General features: G+C 42.6%; 1 protein-coding gene across 1 annotated transcript in view; it reads right to left on the reverse strand.

Moving 5' to 3' along the window:
* LOC8033079 (MAM and LDL-receptor class A domain-containing protein 2) overlaps positions 1-25300 on the reverse strand; it is a 210314-nt gene that overhangs the window by 150489 nt on the left and 34525 nt on the right. The window contains exons 13-20 of the mRNA XM_029973441.2: positions 22870-23001; positions 18733-18878; positions 18167-18251; positions 17631-17750; positions 16719-16874; positions 15100-15185; positions 3282-3449; positions 550-646 (exon numbers count right to left, since the gene is read on the reverse strand). Coding sequence (XP_029829301.2) covers positions 550-646; positions 3282-3449; positions 15100-15185; positions 16719-16874; positions 17631-17750; positions 18167-18251; positions 18733-18878; positions 22870-23001 — 990 coding nt within the window. The remainder of the gene's footprint in view (positions 1-549; positions 647-3281; positions 3450-15099; positions 15186-16718; positions 16875-17630; positions 17751-18166; positions 18252-18732; positions 18879-22869; positions 23002-25300) is intronic.

The raw sequence follows: 25300 nt of genomic DNA on the forward strand, positions 1-25300 counted from the left end.
TAGCATAAGTCACCTTTCATATTTCCCTGTTGCAGCAATACGAAACTGTCCCAAACAGTGCCATGTGATTCAACCACCATCAATACTTTATAATCCTATTAAGGCAGAGTAACTTTGTATCATAATTTTCGGTCTATGGTGCGTGAATTATTCATGTCTGGAAGCTGAAATTTTATATGGTGCGGGCTATCTGCAGGTGTAGACTGTACAATATTTCTTGGTAAATATCCTTCATTATCACGACACGTCCCGAATTTCGCGAAGAGTCTGTTGATGATTTATATATAATACAAGATTTTCGGGGGTTAATAAAGCAGTCATACCCTAAGGTGTGCTGTGTATGAGAAGATTTATGTGCCGACTAGAGCGCCAGGCGTAGACTCTGCACTGGATGCGATTGTCCAAGGAAAAACTTATTTTTAAACCGAAATCTGCCCCTGCTGTCTATACACCGCATGCAGACCATAGTTCAGAAAATACGGCACAAACAGCGATGAGCAACCAAAAATAGTTTGAGTGAGAATAGACAAATGCATTTTAATCCCTTACCATGAAATTGGCTGCAAGTTGGCGTAAAACTGACATCGTCGATGGCAACGTAGCCGGGTAGGTCTCTCGCCCCCTCCACAGTTCCTCCAAAAGACACCTGTCGAAAATCATCGCGTCATACGGTTTTAAGTTTTTAGATTCATCAGCCGTCCTTCACCTCGATGAATATCTCGTAACGCCAGCTGAAGGAGCCAACTGGTCCATTTATTGTTAAAGGGGCACTGACAGCCCAAAGGTCACATTTGTTTTTGTCGTCAATAATGATGCAAGTTGTAGTCATAGAAACCCGAAAAATACAACGCGAAAAAAAATACCCCGCGCGCGCGCCTTTTTATTGTTTTGCGTTTTTCTCTCCCACTATTTACCTCCTCGCTTCTTTCTGTTTGTGACGTAATCGATTATAAAGTTTCGAAGTTTGTAAGCGACACGTTTATATTATTAACGGCATTCGAAAAACACGATTTTTAACGCAATTGTGAACCCACAACGGTTCTTTGAAAAAAAAAAACGAAAATCGGAGTCCGGAGTAATGTCACCTCCTGGCTTTCTATCCTCCGCCGGAAAAAAAGGCGGCGCTCGACGCTAGTAGCTCTGAGGATGAATGGCGAGTCGGGGAATCGGACCAAGTTCTATAGTTAGGTGCCTGACGACCTCCAGAATTCTAAAAGGATATCGTCAAACGGTCAAAACAACTGGGTTTGGCGTCTGTGTACCGTAGTTTTGGTTCTGAGTCCGCCGGCACAGCCTTTCACGCAGAACCAGCACGACGTGACCCCTCACGTCGCTCACAAAAGTACACTTCGCCCTCACACTCTTCGACCTCACACCACTTCAAAAAAATTGAGATCGTCGAAAGAACGCGGGAACTTCAAATTCAGCTTTCGGAAATTGTTTTTTCACTTTGCAAATGCTGAGGTCCTAAGATTCGAATCTTAGGGTATTGTACAGGCAATATTTTCAATCGTTTCGAATAATAAGACAAAATATGAGTTTGATGTATCAGTGACCTTTTAAATCAATAAATTGCTTAAATGATTAATTATCAATCATACCGCCTTGCCCATGACCGAGAAGAAACGCTTCTTTTTAAATCAAAGAAGATGGGCATATACTCTTACCCCGGGTGCAAAAGATAAGGAGGCCAGAATTATCTTGATTAGATAGCCTCGCCCTAGCTCACTCCAGAACATTCTAGGCCGAATCTTCGAGAAGCGGAGTCAAGCAGAGAAGGAGCCGACCGTGGTTTCGCCAATTCACTCTTGAGGGATTGCACTCGTCGTTTTGGAGCTCCCGGGAACGCCTTTTCTGGAGGGCGCTTATTTCACTGGGCAATCAGGATCGAGACATTTGTCTTCCACTCATCGTTTTGAATCAGCTCCCACTCCAGATCCCGATCCGGATCCGAGAAAAGTCGTTCCGTAGATTTCGGCGGATTGGACCAGCAGCCAGTCTGGACAGCTTTCGGCGCGCACACGTCATTTCTTTCCTCGCGGGGCGTCTCGTTGATCTCGCCTCTGAAGAATTCGTAATGGCCTATCGAGAAATGTCGCGGTATATTGCCGGTACTATAGCTTGATGACAGTTCGTCGTCAAGTTTTCTCGAGCAGCTCCTCCAGCAGCAGCGGCTCGGCTCGCAGAAGAGGCTGAAAATCAAGACGTACTTAGACGCCGTTCCCGAGTATTCCGATGAAGAGACAAGTGGGCTACGCGGCTACGCTGATGCACATCGCTCTTCGACACACCTCTTTCACATCATAATTAATTTTGCTCGTGCGTTGAACACGAGCTCTCAGCACCGCGATTGCGAAAACATGTCTTTCGAGATCCGGGATTGGGGAAAGGATTCCTGGAAAGGTGAATGAACGGAGAGGCATCTCCCTATCCTGGAGGGGTGGTCATGTTCCACTGGGGACCCGGACGCGGTGCGACTCCGCTCGGATCGCGTGCTCCATCTCGGATCTGGTCTACTAATCCCAGCGCGTTCCAAAAACGACCACTGGGGCTCCAAGACGAGTGGAATTCACCATTAAATTCTCCCAACGACGAGGCACATTCACTCTCAAGCAAGCCAGCTGTCACGCCGACACACCGTCGTGTCACGCCGACACACCGTCGCTCGCAGATTCCGACGTCGACGCTCGCTGGTGCGGTTTCGAAGTTTTCTCTACCTTTTATTTCGGGCGCAAGTGTGCCAATTAACCATTAGAATGAGTTCATTACTCAATGTGTCTTCGCCTTCATTATTGAAAATATTACCTCAATTAACAAATCATTAAGATTCCTAGTGATTATCTAGGTCATTTTTTGAGCGTTTGACTGATAATAATTTCTATGTTGATAAATTAATAATAAGCCGCCATATGTTCCAGTGTTCCTTATTCATATAAAACTAAAGTTAACTATAGAGCAATATTTATTTGGTGACATTGCCTTAAAGGCCAATTTGATTCTTAACAATTTGGTTGAAAAATTTCTTTAATGCGAATTCTAATGTCAATTAACATACTAATTAGATTGCTGGAGATTATTATGGAGCTATATGATGGTGAAATTCCCTTCAAAAAGCTGAATGGATGATTGAGTAATCAAGAACATATAGACAGATTAATTACAGCAGTTTTCCCACTACTCACTTTACACTAGCTCAGTGAAGTTCCCATAAAAGGTCAATAGTTCATTTCTTTAACTATAATCAGCTAGCTACAACACTGCCGGAGATTGACAGGCATCACCTGGAAAGGCTGATCCTCCTGGAATGTCACCGATGCTTCGGTGAAGTGAAAGAATTCGGATGGGCGATCACTCCTCCAAATCTCCTTGAAGGCGCCGTCTGACGTGCTCCTTGTGTTCACCGTGAGCACCGCCGCCGCCGGGCCTCGGATTATGTAGTGGAACCTCATCTAAACATAAGTTTCACAATGCAGAGGTGTCGTAAAAACACACTTCATAGTAAAGCACTTCTGCTCAAGCAATGCTTGCACGACAATGCAGACAGCTTCATGAGGTTCAAGCATAAAGTGCTAAACAAACTGCTCCCTAACAGGCACAGCACAAGGCTACAGTAATCCAAAGTAAATCTTTCTCAAAAAGCAGCTTGGATCTGACAAGCGCAGTTGCAGCTGCGAAAGCTGTAAGGGGACCACAGCTGTCCCAGCCTAATCTGACTGGACTTAGGCTAATCTATCCTACCCAACCTAACTTAATCTAGCCTCAGGTAATCTAAGTTACCCCCCCCCTAACCTAATGTCACTAAGCATATTGTAACCTAGCCTAACATAATCTAACCCAGCTTATCTTAACCTAGATTAATTCAATCTAACCTAGCCCATCTTAACGTAGTATAATTCAATTTAACCTAATCTAAATTAATCTAATCAAGCCTTACCTAAGCAAATTGAATCTAATATAATCTAATCCAGGGGTCTGCTAACATTCTGGCTAAGGGACCGTATCAACAATCTGTTGAAGTTTCGAGGGCTGCTGAAGAAAGAGTAAATATAAACAAAGAACTAAGTATATTAATGTATCTAAGCATTTAAACACATAAATTAATGTAAAAGTAAGAATTAACAAAAACCCTAAGGTGGGTGAATACATATACTTCAAATAGAAAGTTAATAATTACCTAATTATAACGTTGCACAACACGCGTCACCAAGAAACCTTACCAGGCATAAGTCAACTTCTAAACATATGTTGACTTTTCTAAATGACCATAATATACTGTATGAATATCAACACGGTTTCCGCGAAGGTCGTCTACGACCACACAACTTGTTGAGACCGTGCATGATCTTGCTCAATCTATTAACAACCGAAGTCAAACTGATGTAATATCCTTGGACTTCGCAAAAGCATTCGACAAAGTGCCTCACCCTAAATTGTTGCTTAAATTGATACCATGTTTAAAAACCTCATAATTACAAATTGATTTTCTTCCTATCTTTTTTCGAAAGTTCAGTTTGTCGAGTCTGGAGAATAGAAGTCTAGCTTTGCACCTGTCCTTTCGGGAGTTCCACAGGGTAGTGTACTGGGACCACTGTTATTTTTAATATTTATAGATGACCTCCGCTTTGGGATTTCTGTTCCAATGAAGTTGTTTTCCGACGACTGTGTATTGTATAATAATATTGCAACCCAACAAGATCAAATCGAACTAAACAATAACCTCAGCAAAATAAAACAATGGTGCGATGAGTGGCAGATGGAGTTAAATCCCTTGAAAACGGTATTGATGACAGTTACACGAAAAAAGACATTTCTAAGTTATGATTATTCTTTAGATGGCACTAAACTCCTCCGTGTGTATGAGCACAAATACTTAGGATTAGCATTCACGAGTGACTTACGATGGAACACTCACATTGATAAAGTCTCATCAAAAGCTAACAAGGCACTCTGGTACCTTAAAAGAACCATAGCTAGCGCCACGCCAGAAATAAACAATATAGCGTATAAAACATTGGTGAGACCAGCTCTCGAATATGCGAAACTTGTTTGGGACCCATATACAAAAAACCAATTATACTAGACTCCAAAAGCTTCAGCGGCTTGCCAGCTAGATTCATCTTTAGTAAATATAACCGCACAGATTTTCCCACTGAACTATGCTGCCGTGCCGAGCTCCCAGCTCTAGAATTAAGAACAAATTGTGAACGTATAAAGTTTTTGTTCTTAATTTTTCATGATTTAATTTGCATAAAAAAAATCTAATTACATGGACATAAACGTGGGTGAATCCACAAGGCATTCTATGTACATAGAGGGCCATCTGTTAGAAACGATTGCTTGAAGTATGGTTTCTTTCCTAGAGCAATTACGGAGTGGAATGCTCTGCCAAGTGGCACTGTCACCCTAACCTCAATTAATGAGTTTGTTGAAAACGTCGAGAGCTTAGTAATTTGTCAAGCGTCGTAATAGTTGATTAATCACGATGCCTATCTTGTGTTATACTCTTACCCTCAGAGTCCATTCCCATCATTTTTTTCCACTTGTTGTGTTGGCGTCAATCTTTATAAGTACTTAAGCACTTCGAATGCTGTATCACTGCCTGTCTAGTCAGCAAGTAATAAAATAGCAGCATCTTTTTTCTTTATTTCGTGCTTTTTGTCACAGCAGGTATTAGTAATCTCTGCCACCAATCTTCTTTTTTTTCTTTTTTCTTATTGTGCATTGTCGTGTGCATGTATGTGATTTACTGCATTGTATTACCCACTCCTGTAAAAGCCCTGCCTAGGGCTGACAGTATCAATAAATATTATAATAAAAAAGCACATGTATACTTTGGCACATTCGTGCTGCGCAAGACTAATGAGGATGATAAAAGAAGTGCTGACAACATACAATGGTTGTGAAAGAACACAAAGAGCAATTTACGTCAAATTGCAATGAAATTTTAGGGATAGAAACACAGACATGAAGCCGGGGCTAAAATCAAACTCAAATTCAAACTCTTTATTTTTTTTCAATTTGAAGAGGGAAGGTAAAAAAGTAACTAGGGTGTTGCATGACAAGCCTCAGCCTCTTCCCGCACCAGCAGGAAAATGATACAAGGTTTGCAGCTCAGCAGGGGCCTCAAGATCGAAACAATATACAATCAATTTAAAAATTAAATATACGAAAATCAATAAAAATAGCATCAACAAATACAGAACACGCCGTTTTTACACTCTCACATAGAGTGTTGATATCCAGTTCACTACAAACATTTAAGAGACGGGGAAGCGTATATTTTAAAATTTGATCACCATAACATGTTCTGGAGTGCGGCACTAACCAAGTATCCATACAGCTAGTGTAGTAAACCATTTCCCCGAACAAAAGGTTGAAAATCGATAGTAGCATATTATCACTGTAATTGAAAGTCTCTTTATGCGTAACAGCTAATTGACAACAACCATAATTCGAACTTTTATGATATTGAGTTTATTAAAGAGGGGTCTAGTGTGACTATCATAGGCAGTGTGTCATACAAGATGAATGACTCTTTTGTTGGAGGATATGAATTTGATATTTCTAGGTTGTATTCTTAACACTAAAACGCAATAATCAAACTGCGCGTAAAAAAGACAGTTGTAAATTAGTTTCACGACGGAACTGGGTATTATGCATTCATATTTGTACGTAAAACCGACTCTCCTCGAAAGATTTTTGCACGTATATTGAACCATTTCGTCCCAAGACATATGGTGGTTAAAGATATCCCCTATAACTTATATGTTATTGACTATATTTATAGCACACGTACCAAGAAAAAGCATATTCGTATGACAACAATATATATTTCGTTTTATTTCGCGATCTAAATAAGACAACCCTAGCTTTACCCACATTTATCTGCAATTAATATAAAAGTTCCCATGCATCGAGCTTAGTCCAAAACCTAATCGCGTCGCTCATAGTTTTAATCGTTTCAACTTAAAATATATATATATATATATATATATATTCGCATCATGCGCACAGATAATACAGCTTATTTTACCCCCAATATTTGCAAGATCATTATTATATAAATTTGAAAAGAAGTGGCCCCAATATTCTTCTCCCTTGTGGCCGACCAGCTGTTATCGATCTCAGATTAAATGGTTTTAATTATTCATACACTCTGAAAACAGTCATGTAGATAACATTTGATCAACTTTAAAGCAACTCTGCATACAGCATAAGATAAAAAAAAAAAATTATTTTTTGTGCGATCATTTATGTGGTTAAACGCTTTGGAGAAACCAATAAAAAGTCCAACTGTTATCAGTTCTCGTTCGATGTTGCATAATATTATTTTCTTTTGTTTCAACAGTGCAAGTTCTTTTGAGCGACCTTTCCTAATTCCATATGACAGGGCTTGGTGACTGAAAACATCTCACAAAAAGAATATAACCTTGATGCGTATTTTTTCCAATCCTTTTTAAAATACAGGTAGCACGGAAATTGCTCTATAATTACCCAAATCAGTTTTCTTTACCGCCATATACATCACGGTCACTTTTGCAACCCGCATTTGATTAGGGAATGTTCCGTATTTTATTGCAAGGTTGAAAATTTTGGGTCCAGAGTGGAACAATCGTCGGTAATACTCTGGTTAACTGGTTTATCTGAATATTGTATACATAGGCACAGGAATGGGCGGTATTTCAGATACAAGTATTTGAAATACGTATTTCAAATACTTTGTGTATTTTGCATTTGTGTTTAATTACAAATTGGGTAATGTATTTGACGTGTGTACTTAAACACTAAAACGTGGGTATTTCAAATACAACTGTAATTAAATACAATTTTGTGGGCGAAAATACATCCCTCAAATTTATTGTCACTGTCCAGAGCGTGAAGAAAACTACGTTCTTCACCGAATGCAGTGTCTCTCAATCAAGCGCAAGCGTTTGGTGACTTTGCGATTACGGTGCTAGTCCAGGGCAAGAATAGTGACGAAATCGACGTTCACAGGCAGACTGGCTAAATAAGTGCCTGTGACAACTTGTGAGGCTTCCCAGCTTGATTTCCCTCCATATTTTTGCCTGGAACATTCTAAATGAGCGGGTGGTCCAGATTTTTGTAACTGGTGCGAGTTGCAACAATGAAAAATTGTCTAGCTAGTGCTGCGTGTCTTGGTCGTCTCGGTTCTTTGTTGGTCTATACCAAAATGTGATCGACAAAGAAATCTGCTTGAAGCTCTGTACTTTTTTCACCTATTACGTCTAAGCTGATTACATTTTTTTGTGATTATATTTCTATTACGTTACTAGAGCCTCGCACACTAACTCCCGAGTGTGCAATGCAAAATAATAATGAGATGCCCAGAAACCCGTTGCAGGTGCCCTTAAGTCGGTGACGCAGATGTTGAGGAATGTATCAAGAAAAGTATTTGGAGGAGACCAAATATATTTGGTTGCATTTGTATCTTGAATTTGAATACTTTTCTGGAAATGTAATTAAATTTGTAATTAAATACATTTTCTACGAAGTATTTTGTATTTGTATTTCGATACATATTTGCATGTATTTTGCCTGGCAAGCTCATGTGTCAACCCATCTTGCAAAGCACCTGTCCCAGGTGCATTGCGATGGCCCGTACAGAATTTCTTACTCAGAAGAGCTTATTGCCTATCTTCAGGAACATGAATCCCAGGTAGTATCTGGATTTTCCATCGACATCCAGGACATGTACTATTCTATTCCCCACACCAGCCTCATGCCAATTCTACGAGAGACCATCGAGGAACACGGCGTAACGCCTTTTAAAGCCGCAGCAGGGATTAGCATAGACGCCTTCTTGAAACTGCTCGGAGTATATTTAACGGCGACCGTGATCTCGTATGAGGGTCTAGACTACGTCCAAAAAAGTGGGATCTGCATTGGTTCTAGGGTGGCGCCACATCTATGCGATCTGTTCTTGGCGGCGTGTGGTAGGCAAATTCAATCCACACTGAACGATGCTAGAGTCAAAGCCATATTCAGGTACGTGGACGACTTCCTGATCCTGTGCAGCACAGACATCGAAAGTGAAGAAAACGGATGCAGGAGCACGGTCATGAAAACCTTTCATGGATGTTGCCCCGACCTGCTCTTCACTCATGAACTACCCGTGGGCAAGTCTATTAAGTTCCTACACCTCGCACTTGAGTTTAAGGATGGAGATGTGTGCTGGAGGTACGAACCTCGTTCAAGTAAATGTTTTCTTCCATTCGCATCCTGCCATTCGAAAACCATAAAACGAAGTGTTGCCAACACGGCACTCGTATCAGCGCTGCGCAAGTCATGCAACCATCAAGTTGACGCCAGCTTTCAGAAGCAGATGGCCCGGCTTCGAGACTCTGGGTACCCAGGTGTGCTCCTTGGAGCTGTATGCGAGACAATATGCAGAAAATTCTCAAGATGATCACCAAGTACCGAAGAAGATAGACAGACTTCACGAGAGAACTTCGCAGTTGTCCCCTACATCCATGGTGTCACCCACCGGCTCAAAAAGATCGCTGCACGACAAAATGTCAGGGTGGTGTGCTCGGCACCGAACAGAGGGAACTCTATGTGCCGCAGAGTTAATCGGGCCAAGAACCGCCAGCCAACCTGCAACACCGCGCACAGGACTAAGTACGCCATGTGCCAGACTGGTGCAGTGTACAAGATTCCAATGTCATGTGGGAGCTGCGCATTGGGCAGACGGGACGCTGCGTAAATGACAGAGTCAGGGAGCACGCGGCGTCGGTGCAGGGCACGGGAGCTGGGCACTTTGCAGCCCATTGCCGCACGCGTAGGTGCACGCCCAGTTTTAGCAGCGTCTCCATTATTAACAGACATAAAAATGCCTGTGCACGCGAGATTCTCGAGGCCCTGGCCATTGAGCAAACCGCCGATGATTTCGTAAGCATGCCCTCCATCACGGTCAGCAAGAAAGAAAAACAGTTTTTGCAGTGTGGCACGGCCCCGTGAAAGGGAATAAGAGGGAAATGTGTCAGCGGTGGTATGTCGGTTGGATCAGGGACGTGTTAGTGACCAAATTTAGTAATTTAATGTAATTAATTAGTCTTATTTAGTATTTTAATTTCGTAGCGTAATTTAAGGGTTTAAGATGATTCATTGGCATTACTTTAGGTATGAATCTTTGGGTCGAAGTGTTGAAGAAGAAATATTAAGTCTTAGTTGATAGTCAGCGGTGTGTATGTCTCTGTTTCTCTCTGTCTGTGTTTTGTCCCTATCGTTCTAGCTGACCATTCACCTAAATTATGTACCAACTATAGTCGGTTGCAAGCTAAGAAAAAACCGGAAATGCCTCTGAGAGGAAAATGTAATCCTACGCCGAGAAACGCCAGCCAATCGTTTTCATGACGTCACGATTCCGCAAACCAATCGCTATCCTTTTGAAAAAAAAAATCTGAACATGGTTGCTGGCCTTAGCAACGCGACGCTAGTTTCTCGTGACAATTATTCTGCTTTTTTGCACCGTGTTTTACGTGCCCGAGGTTACGCCACGAAATCTTAATGGTATCGGCTTGCGTTTGCAGCAGTTTTTGCGCGACAACGTGAGGATCCAGCGACGCTATCGCCAACGAAAATTTCGAAGCGGGCGCGAGGCTTAGCACTGCTGAGAGGCATGTTAGACGGTATGTTAGACAGTATCTTGGACAGAAAATGAATTGGGAAGACGGTACATTGGACATGACTTTCTTTCTTTACTAAACAGCTATTTCGTTGACAAAAACGTATTCTAAATTATTTAAATGTCCTGAATAAATTAAATAAGTATTGTAGTAGTTTAAGACACGTTTCCTGGAGGAAGAAAAAGCAACGTTGCTAGCGAACTACTTTCTCGACGGCGGAGGCACTTCAGATGGGCGCAATGCGCTTGTGGGTGGAGCTAAAAGATTGTTCTCAGGTTGCATCCGACTATAGCTCAACTTCAGCCTGTTATTCAGTTCCTTTCTAGATATTTGAGCTCACCTTTTGTATGTTTTAATTCACTTGACCCACGGACTCTGGGCCTTTTGATCGCCACCACAACCTGCCGGGCGAGAATGCTTTTACGCAGCGTCAATAAGGAGATACTTCTTGACGATGTTCGGCAGCTTTTCGGAGCTGTTGCACCGTCGCAAAGACACGCCATGCGGGTGACAAAGATACTACGGTCAGAAATGTGGCACCAAAAACGCCTTCTCACTGACTTCCTGCGTGCTAAGTGCCCTAACCACAGCGTCTTCAGAAACCAACTGGCGAGGGCGAGGTATTCCACAGAAAGCCTGTGAAAATCCTGGTTTCGTCCTGCCCTGAAGCAACATCTCGCACTGCGGAAAGAAGAACACGCCAAAAGGTGGCCACTCCAGACACTTGGTAATGTCCATCTCTCAGAAAGGACAACATGCATTCTCGAACAAGGACCGAAGTATGCTGCACCACCACAGCTAGAGGCGGTAGACAAGGTTGCCCTTGTTCGCACCATTGCGTCCCGAGCTCACGAAGAGCAGAAATCACAAATTATCACAGAAGGCATTGAGTGCTTCGCAAGCCAAATGTGTCCGGCACGTCCAGGCTTGGGCTTTGGCAGCGCGGTACAAGAACTACGAAGTAAAGATCTCGGGCTTTGTGTCTCAGATAAGGAAGGAGGTTTTGTAGTCCTTGATGCTGGGACTTATGGAGAGAAGGCCAACGCTGCCGTAGAAAAATACTTCATCCAGGTTGATAGGAAACGAAACCAAAAAGCGAAGCTTGCCGCTAAGCGGCTGCTTGAAGATCACAATCTAACCAGCCTGGGCACCAAAGTGAAAACTACGAAAAGCGGACACCTAGAAGTTTTCTTCTCGGCCAAAACACATAAGGTAGGGGTACCGTTTCGTGCCATTCTCTCCGAGAGGAAAACCTGGCAAGCTCATGTGTCAACCTATCTTGCAAAACACCTGTCCCAGGTGCACCGCGATGACCCGTACAGAATTTCTAACTCAGAAGAGCTTATTGCCTATCTTATGGAACATGGATCCCAGGTAGTATCTGGATTGTCCATCGACATCCAGGACATGTACTATTCTATTCCCCACACCAGCCTGACGCCAATTCTACGAGAGCCCATCGAGGAACACGGCGTAACGCCTTTTCAAACCGCAGCACGGATTAGCATAGACGCCTTCTTGGAACTGCTCGGAGTATAACTAACGGCGACCGTGATCTCGTATGAGGGTCTAGACTACGTCCAAAAAAGTGGGATCTGCATTGGTTCTAGGGTGGCGCCACATCTATGCGATCTGTTCTTGGCGGCGTGTGGTAGGCAAATTCAATCCACACTGAACGATGCTAGAGTCAAAGCCATCTTCAGGTACGTGGACGACTTCCTGATCTGGAGCAGCACAGACATCGAAAGTGAAGAAAACGGATGCGGGAGCACGGTCATGAAAACCTTCCATGAATGTTGCCCCGACCTGCTCTTCACTCATGAACTACCCGTGGGCAAGTCTATTAAGTTCCTGGATCTCGCACTTGCGTTTAAGGATGGACATGTGTGCTGGAGGTACGAACCTCGTTCAAGTAAAGGTTTTCTTCCATTCGCATCCTGTCATTCGAAAACCATAAAACGAAGTGTTGCCAACACGGCACTCGTATCAGCGCTGCACAAGTCATGCAACCATCAAGCTGACGCCAGCTTTCAGAAGCAGATGGCCTGGCTTCGTGACTCTGGGTACCCAGGTGTGCTCCTTGGAGCTGTATGTGAGACAATATGCAGAAAATTCTCAAGAGGATCACCAACTACCGAGCGAGATAGACAGACTTCACGAGAGAACTTCGCAGTAGTCCCCTACATCCATGGTGTCACCCACCGGCTCAAAAAGATCGCTGCACGACAAAATGTCAGGGTGGTGTGCTCGGCACCGAACAGAGGGAACTCTATGAAATCTATGTGCCGCAGAGTTAATCGGGCCAAGAACCGCCAGCCAACCTGCAACACCGCGCACAGGACTAAGTACGCCATGTGCCAGACTGGTGTAGTGTACAAGATTCCATGTGATGTGAGAGCTGCTACATTGGGCAGACGGGACGCTGCGTAACTGACAGAGTCAGGGAGCACGCGGCGTCGGTGCAGGGCACGGGAGCTGGGCACCTTGCAGCCCATTGCCGCACGTGTGGGTGCACGCCCAGTTTTAGCAGCGTCTCCATTATTAACAGACACAGAAATGCCTGTGCGCGCGAGATTCTCGAGGCCCTGGCCATTAAGGAAACCGCCGATGACTGCGTAAGCATGCCCTCCATCACGGTCAGCAAGAAAGAAAAACAGTTTTTGCAGTGTGGCACGGCCCCGTGAAAGGGAATAAGAGGGAAATGTGTCGGCGGTGGCATGTCGGTTGAATCAGGGACGTGTTAGTGACCAAATTTAGTAATTTAATGCAATTAATTAATTTTATTTAGTATTTTAACTTAGTAGTGTAATTTTAGGGTTTAAGATGATTCATTGGCCTTACTTTAGGTGTGAATCTTTGGGTCGAAGTGATGAAGAAGAAATATAAAGTCTTAGTTGATAGTCAGCGGTGTGTATGTCTGTTTCTCTCTGTCTGTGTTTTGTCCCTATCGTTCTAGCTGACCATTTACCTAAAGTTTCAGGAGAACAATTAAAAGCCTCATCTGCTGACACGCTGGACAGCAACGTACTGCAGGTTTCACAATGTGTTTCTTAACTCTGAGTAGGACTGGTTTCATTAGGGTTTAAGCCTGCATACGAAAATAATATTTGGCAGATGATCGCTGATAGTTTCTCTCATCACACCAGAAGATAACCCCGTTGTGGAAACATTTGTTAAAAATAGATCCAGCAAAGCCTCGTGCATTGGTGTGTAGGAGCAGGTTGTGAAATAACATTAAGTAATCCCTATGGCTGATATAGTGACATGAAGCCATGTTGATGTTGAGAGGAAGTGATCACATCTATATTGAAGTCGCCCCCGAAATAAAAAGAGAAGTTATTTTTATTAATGAACCTGGAAAACACACTCAGGAACTCAAGAAAGTTAAAATATATATCCACCTGGCGGGCGATACACAAACAAAAATACAAATGTTGCACGTTGCAAAGCTGGAATCTCATAGTCGTTTGTTATTTTGTAAAATCACAAATGACATGACATTCAAGAATGTTTTATGTGAACGCACACACCTACCTCGTTTTAATTGCTTCGATTTAAACAAAATAAAATATAATTGTCTAGCGTATCCACGACATCAGTGAATTTGCACCACGTTTCGCTGAGCATCATAACATCAAAGGAAACAAAAATGCTGTCCAAACAGGTTTGAAAGAAGAGTAATACTAGTGATGGCAACGTTCAATTAATAATATAACAATGCTCATTTTTCAGTTTAAACAAATGGTGAAGCGGCAGGGAAAACGCTTCAATACAAGCTTCACGAGCCCCGATTCCAATCGACAGTGGCACGAAGGCGAGAGGTCCCGTCTTATAAAGCTGCTTCTCTTGTTCTTTCCGATGTTTAGTTGGCGCATTTAAAGAGCGTCGCAGCGCCGTTTCTTCAAGCGCACTTAATTTTTCAACCACTAACAGCGGGTCTGCTACAAGCGTGCCGCGGGCTGGGCTTGATTGGAAAGACCGCGGCCAGCCTCGGGCCGGCCGGAAGACATCAGCGTGTCGTATATGGCCGCCGGACCGGGGTTAACGGACCCCTTACCTAATCTGACCTAATTTAACTATCATCATGTACTGTGATGCCCAACCGACTAGAGCTTTGAGCTCGAATATTGACATGGCCCCTGGCACATGAGGTCATAAGCGTATTTATTATGTTTACTCGTCGTTTTGATAACACAACCCCTGCTCCTTTTGTCACATAATTTATCGTGAACCGTAGACTGTAAAACATTTTTCCACAGTCACAATTTAAAAATCGCTGCTGAGCCTTCTTACAGAAGTCATTAACTTGCGAACTGTTCCAACAGGGCTGCAAAATTCTTCTTACAGAAAAGCTTTTTCAGAGCTCCTATGCCCCCACTCTTTCCACAGCTGTCAGGTCCAGAATCATTCACATATTTCTTTGAAACGAAGAGTCATAATTTGATTCACTTACCCGACAATCCGAAGAATTGAGAAGCTTGGGGCCAAGAATGCTGGCAGATGTAGTCCGTGTGTTGGATCCAAGATAAAGAAAGTGCCCTGATATAAACACAAATCAAAGTGTTTTAGTTGGGTTCATGTATACAGTAGGCTTTCGAGTATCACTCCAAATATCAGTGTACATGATTGAAACTTCGAATAAGACGGTAATATTCTAAAAATGTCTTAAGTATCTCAAAATAATTTGGACTGTGTCCACAGTTTCTTATAAAAGGTTATTTGAGGTTCACCATCCTGTCTTGGAGCATGAGTGCACAGAATGGCAATAATGCGTGCAAATATTCTAAACTTTCGACTACTGATTCGAAAATCAGGGCATTCTATTTTTGCTTTGGATAATATGGTGTACTGTGTATACACTAAAAGATTCGAATATATCAATTTGAAAGGTTTTGAAGTTTCTGATGAAACTATTTTTGGTCCACCGTGTTTAATATCTTCATTAGTGGATTAGGTGCAGCGTGATGCCTAATTCAAAACGAAAAAAGTAAATGTAGCCATTTGGGTGCAAGGCTTACGTTCATGTTCATACATATATTGCTTGATAAGCACTGTATACATGAATTAAATTCCTATTTGGTAAGATTAGATATGTAATTCTCCAACTGATATTACCCTTAGTTTTGTCTTGATGCAAAATGCCCAACAGAAATATATCATAACTATAGTTAAAACTTTAAACATCCACTTGGTGTTTTGTGTTGCAAGATCCGTAGCCATGCATTTTTCAAGCCGTGTACTCCTTGTTCTGAAAAATCGCTGATAATGTTGTCTGGGCATTTCTCCCGTTGCAGTCTAACGGCGTTCTGCACAGGGAAGTAAAAGCTTTAAAATAGAACCGAAGGTGTTTCTAAGTGCGTTACAACATGCTTAACTTGCAGGCGAGAAAATTCTTTCTTTATTATTTCAAGCTCTGCACTATCAGTTGCAAAAACAAATTACTGCTGATAGCAGAAAAGTATTAACATTGGTTGCCAAATTGAAATAGGTGCCACTATAGATTGTAACTAATAAACCCTATTTCTTCTATGTAATATATTGTGTTCATACCATGTTGTATTGCTGTTCCTAATGCTTTATAATTCCTTTTTATTTTCTAGATCGTACGCTCCTGTTTTGACTTAAGAAGTGTGCAGTATTAATAAATAAATAAAGGATTTAGATTCCTAACGAGCTTGTTATAAGATGTACTGGATAACAGAAAGTATAAACCAGAGAGAGGACAAAACACAGACGAGTACTGGTCTGTCTTTTGTCCTCTCTCTGTTTTATACTCTCTGTTATCTAGCACAAATAAAGGTTCTCTAGTTTTCTTTGGCGTGCGAAGGCGGATTCTCTTTCAAAGATTGATATAAAACATGGATTCACGTCTAACTCCACTAGTGACATGTTGACAGGTACCCTGGTTGAACATGAATTTATATTCAGCACCGTCAGCGATGAAACTTCTTCCACTTCGTAACCAAATTAGAAGCATAAAAAAAAGCTTCGATCGTCAACGCGGTAAGCACTAGCAGACGAACTCTGGTTCTGGCAGGGGTAAGATATTATTGCGCATACGAATAAGAATACCCTCTTTGTTGCCAGTGCTGTGGTCTCGCGTTGGTCCCTCTTTCAGATTCCAAGATGGTGACGCCCTCTCCCAGCCATGGCCGACATTTCCGGTGGGAGCGACGGGCATCCAGTCGCAAAAGGAGGAGTCGAAGTTACACCGGAACTTGAAGTCATCTAACGAATGAACAAAACCGAAACCACCCTAGGCACACTGCTTTATGAATCAAATAGTCTGTCTTGATTCAAATTGAGATGCCAGAAGAAATTTTACTAACATTATTTTTGTTCCATGCGAATTTACAAATAAGATTTTCATCTTGCTTTGCTTTTTTTTTTTGTATTCGCCCGACAAACAAATTTCTAAGAACGTTTGGAATAATCACCTCAAAATCACGATTACACTTCAACAAACCGGTGCATTTCAGCATAGGCAAAAGAGTGTGACCTTCTAAAGTATGTCCTAAAAGACGCCTGCCAAGCTGCGAAACTCCAAACATCCTGTCAAATTGTTTACCAAAACTTCGGAGCGACACTGTTAGCACAAACACGACATTGCACTTTTTTTTCGCCTTAGTCAGATTATTGAGAAGTATCAAACTTCACTGAGTAATCTGCTGCCCTAAATGGGGACTTCCCCTACAGTAGTTGTGCTTATGGTAGTCGTTTACATTTAAGAGAAAATCAAAAACACTGGTGATCGCTTGCTTGAGCTAAAAGTGTTGCACCGATAACTTTAACCACTCATGCCAAAGACCCAAACACGATTGATAGCACATCACATAAAATGTATCACACATTCTCAAAACATAACTATATCCAGGAAATAGTTTTGAGGCAATGTCCTTCTTCCTTTAAATTGCCAAAGAAAGTTGACAACGAGTATAAAAATATGTGACCCGGGGAGGGCGTCCCGACTGCGATTGAACTTACCGCAGTTATCTTCGTCACTGTAGTCTCCGCAGTGATCGACGTAGTCGCAACGGTAATCTGTGTCGATGCTTACGTTATTACGGCACAAGAACTTTCCATGCTCCAATTTGACAGATGGTGCTAAAAGGCATAATGAAATTTTGTTTAGAAATGCAGCAGTTATGTTCATAAGCTTAGCCTCATTTATTTATGTATTTATTTACAAATACCACTAACCTCCTTTTGAAGGTCGTTCTAGGACGGTTTAATACATAGAACTGCGCAATAAGCTATAGAAAAGTATAGTGAAAAGTAGAAACTACAGAATAGTAATTAATGCATAAGGTATTCTGATGAAACTATGTAAAGCTAGATTATTTATAAAAAGGGCCATCGTTCACTTGAAGAGAAGCGTGCAAGCTGAAATCAAGGAACTAATAACCGAAGCGATGATAGAATTTAGCTCGCAGCAAAACCTTTTTGACTGTCGTACAAAACGTCCATATGAGCTTTTCTCCGAGAGGAGCTGGCGACTGTTAAAACGGTTGGCAACCTACTCGGCATCGCGCAGTCCTCGAAAGTGACGTCATCCATTGCGGTGTAACCCCGGAGAGTGGGAGACTCTTCAACACGAAATATAATCTGTAAGGAACGAGAATGCAGGATGTTTCCCACTTTTTCCCAGGCCCGTAACATATTGCATAGACATAAAATATTGCATTTCACTTAGCCCTACAAGCCCTATATTGTTTTTTTTTTTTAAATATAATAGGGTGTAGCAGTAAAAGTGTTGTCTTGCGTGCAAGTATTTAGACAGCAGGAGGTTGGTCGGCTCCACTGGGTATCTGGTGTCTCTGTTGTAGATGAGCATTTTGGCCAGTGCACCACCACACCTAGCCTTGGGTCGTTAACAGGAAGCACGCAGTAAAAAAACAAGACCCCACGCCGGTGCGAGGCTATTCCTGATCGAAACGGGCAGGGGTGGGAATTGAACCCAAAATCGCTGGGTTTGGCAAACTTTGGCTCCAAGCTGCGGTGTGCTGAGGTACTTCAAGATATTTACAATTTTTCGTTAGTTTAGAGTCAACGTTCCACCCCCCCCCCCCCCCCCCCCGCAACTTACCATCAAGTCTGTCCGATAACGACCAATCAAGATCTGCCCTTGGTTCCAAGTTCCTTCGGGCCGACGTTCGCCGAGTACCGACAACTCCCACAGGCTGACGAAAAAGTTGTCCACACGCATATTCGCCTTGAAGCTGTAGGTGTGGTCTGCATACAAGCGATAGAGTCAAAGATTTACTGGCACCTTTGAACACGAGCTCTCAGTCTGGGTTCCTAGGAACTCAGTGGTGAGTTTTCATGGACCCGGGAGTTCCCCGGAGTAGCAGCTGGTGCGTGCCGCAGGCTGTCAAAATACCTTGACCGTCCCTGCCACAAGGTAAAGTGTTTTCCAAGTTTGAGCACTATCTTAGAATGTCTGAGACACCCATTCACGGAAAACAATTAGTCAAACGATGCCGGCTGTGTAAATTATTTTACTGGTTTTGTAAACTTCTGCGCGGGTTTAATAAATCAGTGCCGTGTCGGGGGGGGGGGGGGGGGGGCAGTTTCTTGGTCACCGATCAGGAGAGACTAATGTTCCTCAATATAGAAAAGTTTAAAAACATCCCCTCCCCCTGCAATAAATTCGGTGTGAAAAAATGGCGCCGGAAAATATATCCCCGAAATAAAGGGCCCTGGGAAAAAAGACCACGGATAAAACGTCAATGGTAAGAGTGGTCTCAAGTGGCAAGAAGGAACAAATGGTCACCAGGGATTCGAAAAATTATTTCGGGTTGAACTTATTTTGTAATCAAAGACAATAAATAACCTCTCATATTTCCTCGTCACAGTCCTAACCGCATTCTGGCTTGAACAGCTGTTTTTGTTATGTTGCAGTGAAAAGAAACAGGGAGATGCACTTCAACACACTGGCGCAAACATTCTCAGTAGATGCAGAAACGTTAAAATTCGTTGACATGGAGGACAGCACGCAGAAAGTCCTAGGTTCTTGTCGTCCCAGCGGCATACTCCCCTGAGGTCCTTGAGACGGCGCTGCTTTTCGACGAGTGCCGACTTGCTCCTCTCCTTTCGAGGAGAGCCGACTCGGCCCTGCACTATCTATATGGTAACGGTCGTTTCTTTTTTTTTTTTTTTTTCTTTTGCGTAATGCGTCGATGTTTTTTGACGCTGTTGGGTGGCTTATGGCCGTGTCGGGCAATGCTCCCGAGCCTTTTATTCCACGCTTCATGCCAGTGCGTCAAAGGGCATTCCCCTTTTTTTTTAGTTTTTTTTTTTTTTTTTACTTAAAAAAATATTACAGAACTTCAAACCAGAATGCGATTACTGTTTGGGGGGAATATGCGAGCTCTCTATCTCGCATTTCAAAATGGGTGTCGCTGGAAATATATTTTTCTTACTCTCGGGACTATTTTTTCCACTTATCACTTGGGACCATTCTTTCTGGGGCCATTTCTTCCCCGGCTTCCTTTTTCAGCAACCTTTTCTTCGGCACAATTTTTCCTCGCTATTTTGTATAGCAAAATTATTTTCGGGGAACACCTTTTTCGGAACACCAATAAATCACATGGCTTGAGAGAGGGTGACACCCAGTTTTTCGGCGTGCGTGAATAAACGAAGCATAACAGAAAGCTGAGAACTTACTGTGAAGGTAACGATAGCAGTAGCACAACAATGCAAATGTTTAAGATTATGACATAACCTGGAATAAAAGATAAAGCAGAAAAACAATAGCTTCTTTTTGGGCCTCCATGTATTTGAACCTAATATTCGTGAGACCTCAAAACAGCAATGTGGGCACCGATTCCCCCCCAAAAAAAAACTGCCCGTAAAAAAAATTATTTTTTGGTCGAAAAGCTTGTTTCATTGAAGCTAATGCCCCAATACCCAAAATGCAATATCTTGGTTTGAAGAGTATTACAACTTAGTCGATGTCAGTTCAGGGACCTTTCGTTTTCCTGCTTTATTCTTATTCTCTCAAACGTTCGCATTCTATCAACACCGCTTGCGTGGCATTTGCAGAGGAGCATGGTCAGCATCTCAGGGGTGGGTAAAAGAGTAACTAAGCAAGTGTTACCGTTTTCGAGTCAAATAAAAAAAAAAGTTCTCTATCAACGCTTGTGTCTGATCCAGGACTCCGCCCGAAACCTAACGAGTTCGTCGGAAGCCGCGGCGCAATAGTGTTATGTTATAATATATTGCAATGCTCCCTGCGCCTTTGCAAATGCGTTCAAACATTTCCTTTAGTTTTAAAGCAGCCGCACAGTGCTTAGTGAATGTAGTGGAAAACATGTCGACCGTTTCGAAAACGAAAAGTAGCACAAAAACAATTCCCGCTCTTCATTGTTTCAACACAAAATGTGTTCAAGGTCCCCTTTGAAAAGTATGACGAAATGCCATGAAAACCATTATAAGGCGTGCCACACACATTTTAGAAGAAAATCTGAACGAAGCAGTGGTAAATTGAGAAAGAATGAACTTCTAAACACGCCCCAACGAGATTCGAACGAATGACCATTACTGCTGCTTGCTCGACGCTCCCCCGCTGCGCAATTAGCGGCTAGACGCCAAGCTAGCCGACTTTTGTTTCTACCATGGCGGGGTCTACTAACCATCCAAACACGAACACCAGACGCCAGTTTTCCTCTACCACGGTGGTTTCTACCAACCACCTAAATGCGACTGCCCGACGCCAACGTTCGGTGTGTTAACGGTTTACGGGACAAAAGGAGAAATCCAGGACGTTCCCACCATCATATAAAAAAGGAGTGTTTGAATAAAAAAAAACATGCTAGCATTTCTTCTGAATTCACTATCTTTTCACGCTTAGACATTATAACACTGCCCAGCTCCTTCATTAACAAATTGTTTTTAACTGGAAGACGGTCGCTGATTCAAGGACTTCTGCAAGGTAAAAACTAATATATGTACTCCATCTCTATACTCCAGAGAAAAATATTGCACCACCACGCCACGCGGTATGTACGCACAGTTTTTTTTTCTGAAAGATAAAATAGAGGGCAATCTGTCTGCATCCTTTTATTCGAGAGAAGCACCCACAAATAACAATACCTGTATAATATTCCTAATGTATATCGATGCATTGGGCATTTCATTGTGTATTGTATGGGGGGGGGGGGGCAGAGCTTCTTCTGCATGTGAAATTACCAGCCGAACATGAAAAAATCAAACACAGATAAATAATTCAGCTGGTAATGTAAGAAGTTATGAACGAATTTCCTCATCTTCAACCGGTAACACCCTCTTCTTGTTGCTCTTGTGTTTGAACAAACTACAGAAGGTCTCTGTAGTAGTAAAACCAACAGTTGTATAGTGTCACTGACTCATTGTATAAGTACCTTTTATGCTAGCCTAGCTATCGTAGCACCCTAGCTCTACTCTGTCTGAAGTTTCATGCGACCTCAGCGGACGCTACCAGCCATCTCAGCCAATTTACCTCTGTGAACGTAGCACGTTATACGGTTTTCGCCCGTCAATGCATCCCCTCTCTCCAAGGTCATGAACACTCGCACGGCCTTGGATCGGCTAAAATTGTTTGTAACATCATCTGCGGTCAGTCAAAAGACGAAACGGAGTATAGTTACTTCCATGACCCTACATGTATTATAGAAAACGCCTTTGTTCTACAAAAATGTTTAACAGAGGCACAATTATGTTCAAAATTTGGTGGTCATGTTTAAATTGTTCAATAAGTCATGAAAGTCAATTGTTTTCCATAACTTGTACATCTGTTTTAGGTATTTCGGTGACCTGCAGTGTTATTTGATTAGGCTAGGTTTTTAATTATGTGTTTGATTTATTTGTTTTTTTTATCTTCCGAGTGTTCTGCATCACAATACTTCTTTTGTGCGTAGTTCAAAAGAGAATCATCACCACTCTGGAACATACCAAAAAACACTGAAGCTGAATCATCGGCGCGGATATGCAATGGGCACAGTGCCGAATACCATTGCCCTCGAAAGTACATTGATTTCGACGTGCTGTTGGTTGCCAGCCAATGACTTGGGGGGGGGGGGGGGGGGGGACGTACTAACAAAAGGTATGTGGCCATATCTTCTTCCATTAGAAGGCATTTCATGAAGTAGACGTCACTTTATATCACAGCCTGTTGCGACCCCTCTATGTTGTCTATTAGTGCGATAAATATGAATAGTGGCGATAATGGCTTTGGAAGACTTACTCATGGTGAAGTAGTTGTACCAAAACTTCATCACGCAAAGTGGAGCAGTGTCACGAAAATTCGGGCTCCGTGCGTCCGCTGACACGCTCGCATAGTGAGATTCTTGGCTGGCACGAAGCAGCAGGTACGACCCTAAAACAAGCAATGTCGGAGATTAGCAGAGCCAACAAGAGGACTTCGATTTTGTGAGACTATACTCGTTCTTTGACTGTGCATGCTACCGAGATGCCAAGGTGTTACGGAAGGCAGAAGGCTCGTGCTGGAGGCAGAGCTTGTCCTGCATACTCAACCTGACACTGCACGAGTTAACATGCATACTCTAGTCAATTGGTTTGGTAAAAATGTCTATGGTAAAATTCCATAAAAACGCCCACCCCAAATGAAGGGATCAATAGCAAAAAATATAAGGAGGCTTATCTTTGGCTATTCTACAACAAAATGCTATCAAAAATGTATGATAAACACTGGGGCACCCAGTACAAACCAGGTGAAACAGGAAGTTATATCGCAGGTTGCAGACATGGCGAATTCTCGTGCCATGGTGTGGTACATATACGGAAATCGGCTGCAAACACCCATGTCACAGGAAGAAACAACCCGGATCACGGGCGCAGCAGATTCGCGTTTCGTGGAGCGATAAAAGTGTGGGAAACCAGTACAAACTCGTGTATCATGGAAACCGATATCGCATCCGCAGATCATATACAAAAGAAATGCAAGAATAAGCTACAAACTCGCACGTCATGGGAACAGACACCGCAGATCGAGGACGCAACAGATTCGTGCCACACAGTGCGATAAATCCGCACGACCCCGCTACCAAGTCCCTTGTCCCATGTACCGGTACCACGGATATCGCGCAGTTCATGCGATTCCCATCAGACATCACGTAATATTGGGGGAAACCGGGGGAGGTTAAAGGGTTGTTTTGAATTTTTTATGCTGTAGATTTTAGCCAAAACAATGGGATAGGTGATCTCTCAGTGAAGAGCATTAATACTAGATTTCACGGTAACTTATATTTGTAATATCGACCCTTAATTCTGCATTAAGCATCTTTACTGACCCAAATGCATGCACAACAGATTTAATATAATAATCTCTATACTAGTATATTGCTCAAATGAAGATGCTCAATTGTTACATTAAACCAATAAAAGGTTGTTCCACTGACATTCCTAGATAGAGTACTGGCTGGCGTCCACAACTGCGTCCACAACGCAGTTACGGGTGACTACAAGTAAGTTTTTTTTCGGTGATTGTTTCCTTTACTGTTTAGGCGAAGATGCCCTTGACATATCTAGAACCCCTGTGCTAGGAAAAGATAGTGAATATTATGTTTTTCTTAATAACTGAAAAGCGTGTTGGTAACACTGACTGACAGAGCACTATTATTCTCTCTTTTGTCAGACTTTCTTCTCTGCGGAAAGTGTCGATAATCTTGAATTTCAACCATAGACGTTTTGTTATCTATCACCGTGACATGTCCTGTCATTGTTTTTTTTATGTTGCTTTTTTATATATCTAACATTCCCAACACGCTCTAACCAACATACTCTAATTGGTGTACCCCCGAATGTTCTAGTGTCTGATGTTTTAGAGCTTCTTGAAAAGTAATTACGCATTTTGTAGGCTAACTATGTCCTTTTAGTCGTATATATAAAAACTAGAGTAGAGCCTTCAGTTTCAATTTATTTTTAATTACACATTCAACTCAGTGTACAATCGGGGCCACGATTATCTGCTTCATTTTACCGCATGTCTTCCACCGCTTTCTCGTTTTCTCGTGTAAGCATCGGGGAACATAATTGGCAGGTGAGCAATGTCAGCTCCATTCTCAACCTTAAATTCATTTTAAGAAATTATTATTGCAGATTTGGGTTTCTTTCGTCGACAACCACGGTTAACAATCGTAGCTATTACACTAGCAACTTATCGTAGAACATCAGCTGAGGATTGCGGGCCCTGCAGGGGCGAGCTCAGTCCACTATAAAAGTAACTGCACGAGCTCCCCCGAGCAACGCCAAACTCCTGCATGCTGTTGCGTGCGATCTATGAAAAGCCCATATTAACGTTACAAGTAAGCGTACTTTAACTACTTAATTTTGCGACAAAATAGGAAAATATTAATTAACTTTCTCCTCTCAGCTGGCGATTCAGGCTCCTGGCGATCTTTTTGAATTATTTCCCAGGAAACGAACAAAGCTTTCTGGGAAACACATATTTGCATTTATGTTTAATACGATGCTGTGGCATTTCACTACCCAACTATACATAATGCCCCAACATTTTGCCTCCGGTACATTACTTTATAACGCACGAGGCCAGTACGACAAGCGCACCAGCCTCCCGCGTCGCCTGCTACGCGTACGTGCGTACGCCTAACTCGTATGGGTGCGTCCCGCCAGGGGGAGGAGTGGCGCTGCGTGTG

This window comes from Ixodes scapularis, unplaced genomic scaffold (assembly GCF_016920785.2).
Source record: "Ixodes scapularis isolate PalLabHiFi unplaced genomic scaffold, ASM1692078v2 PGA_scaffold6__148_contigs__length_123643588, whole genome shotgun sequence".
In the NCBI taxonomy this organism is placed as follows: Eukaryota; Metazoa; Arthropoda; class Arachnida; order Ixodida; family Ixodidae; genus Ixodes; species Ixodes scapularis.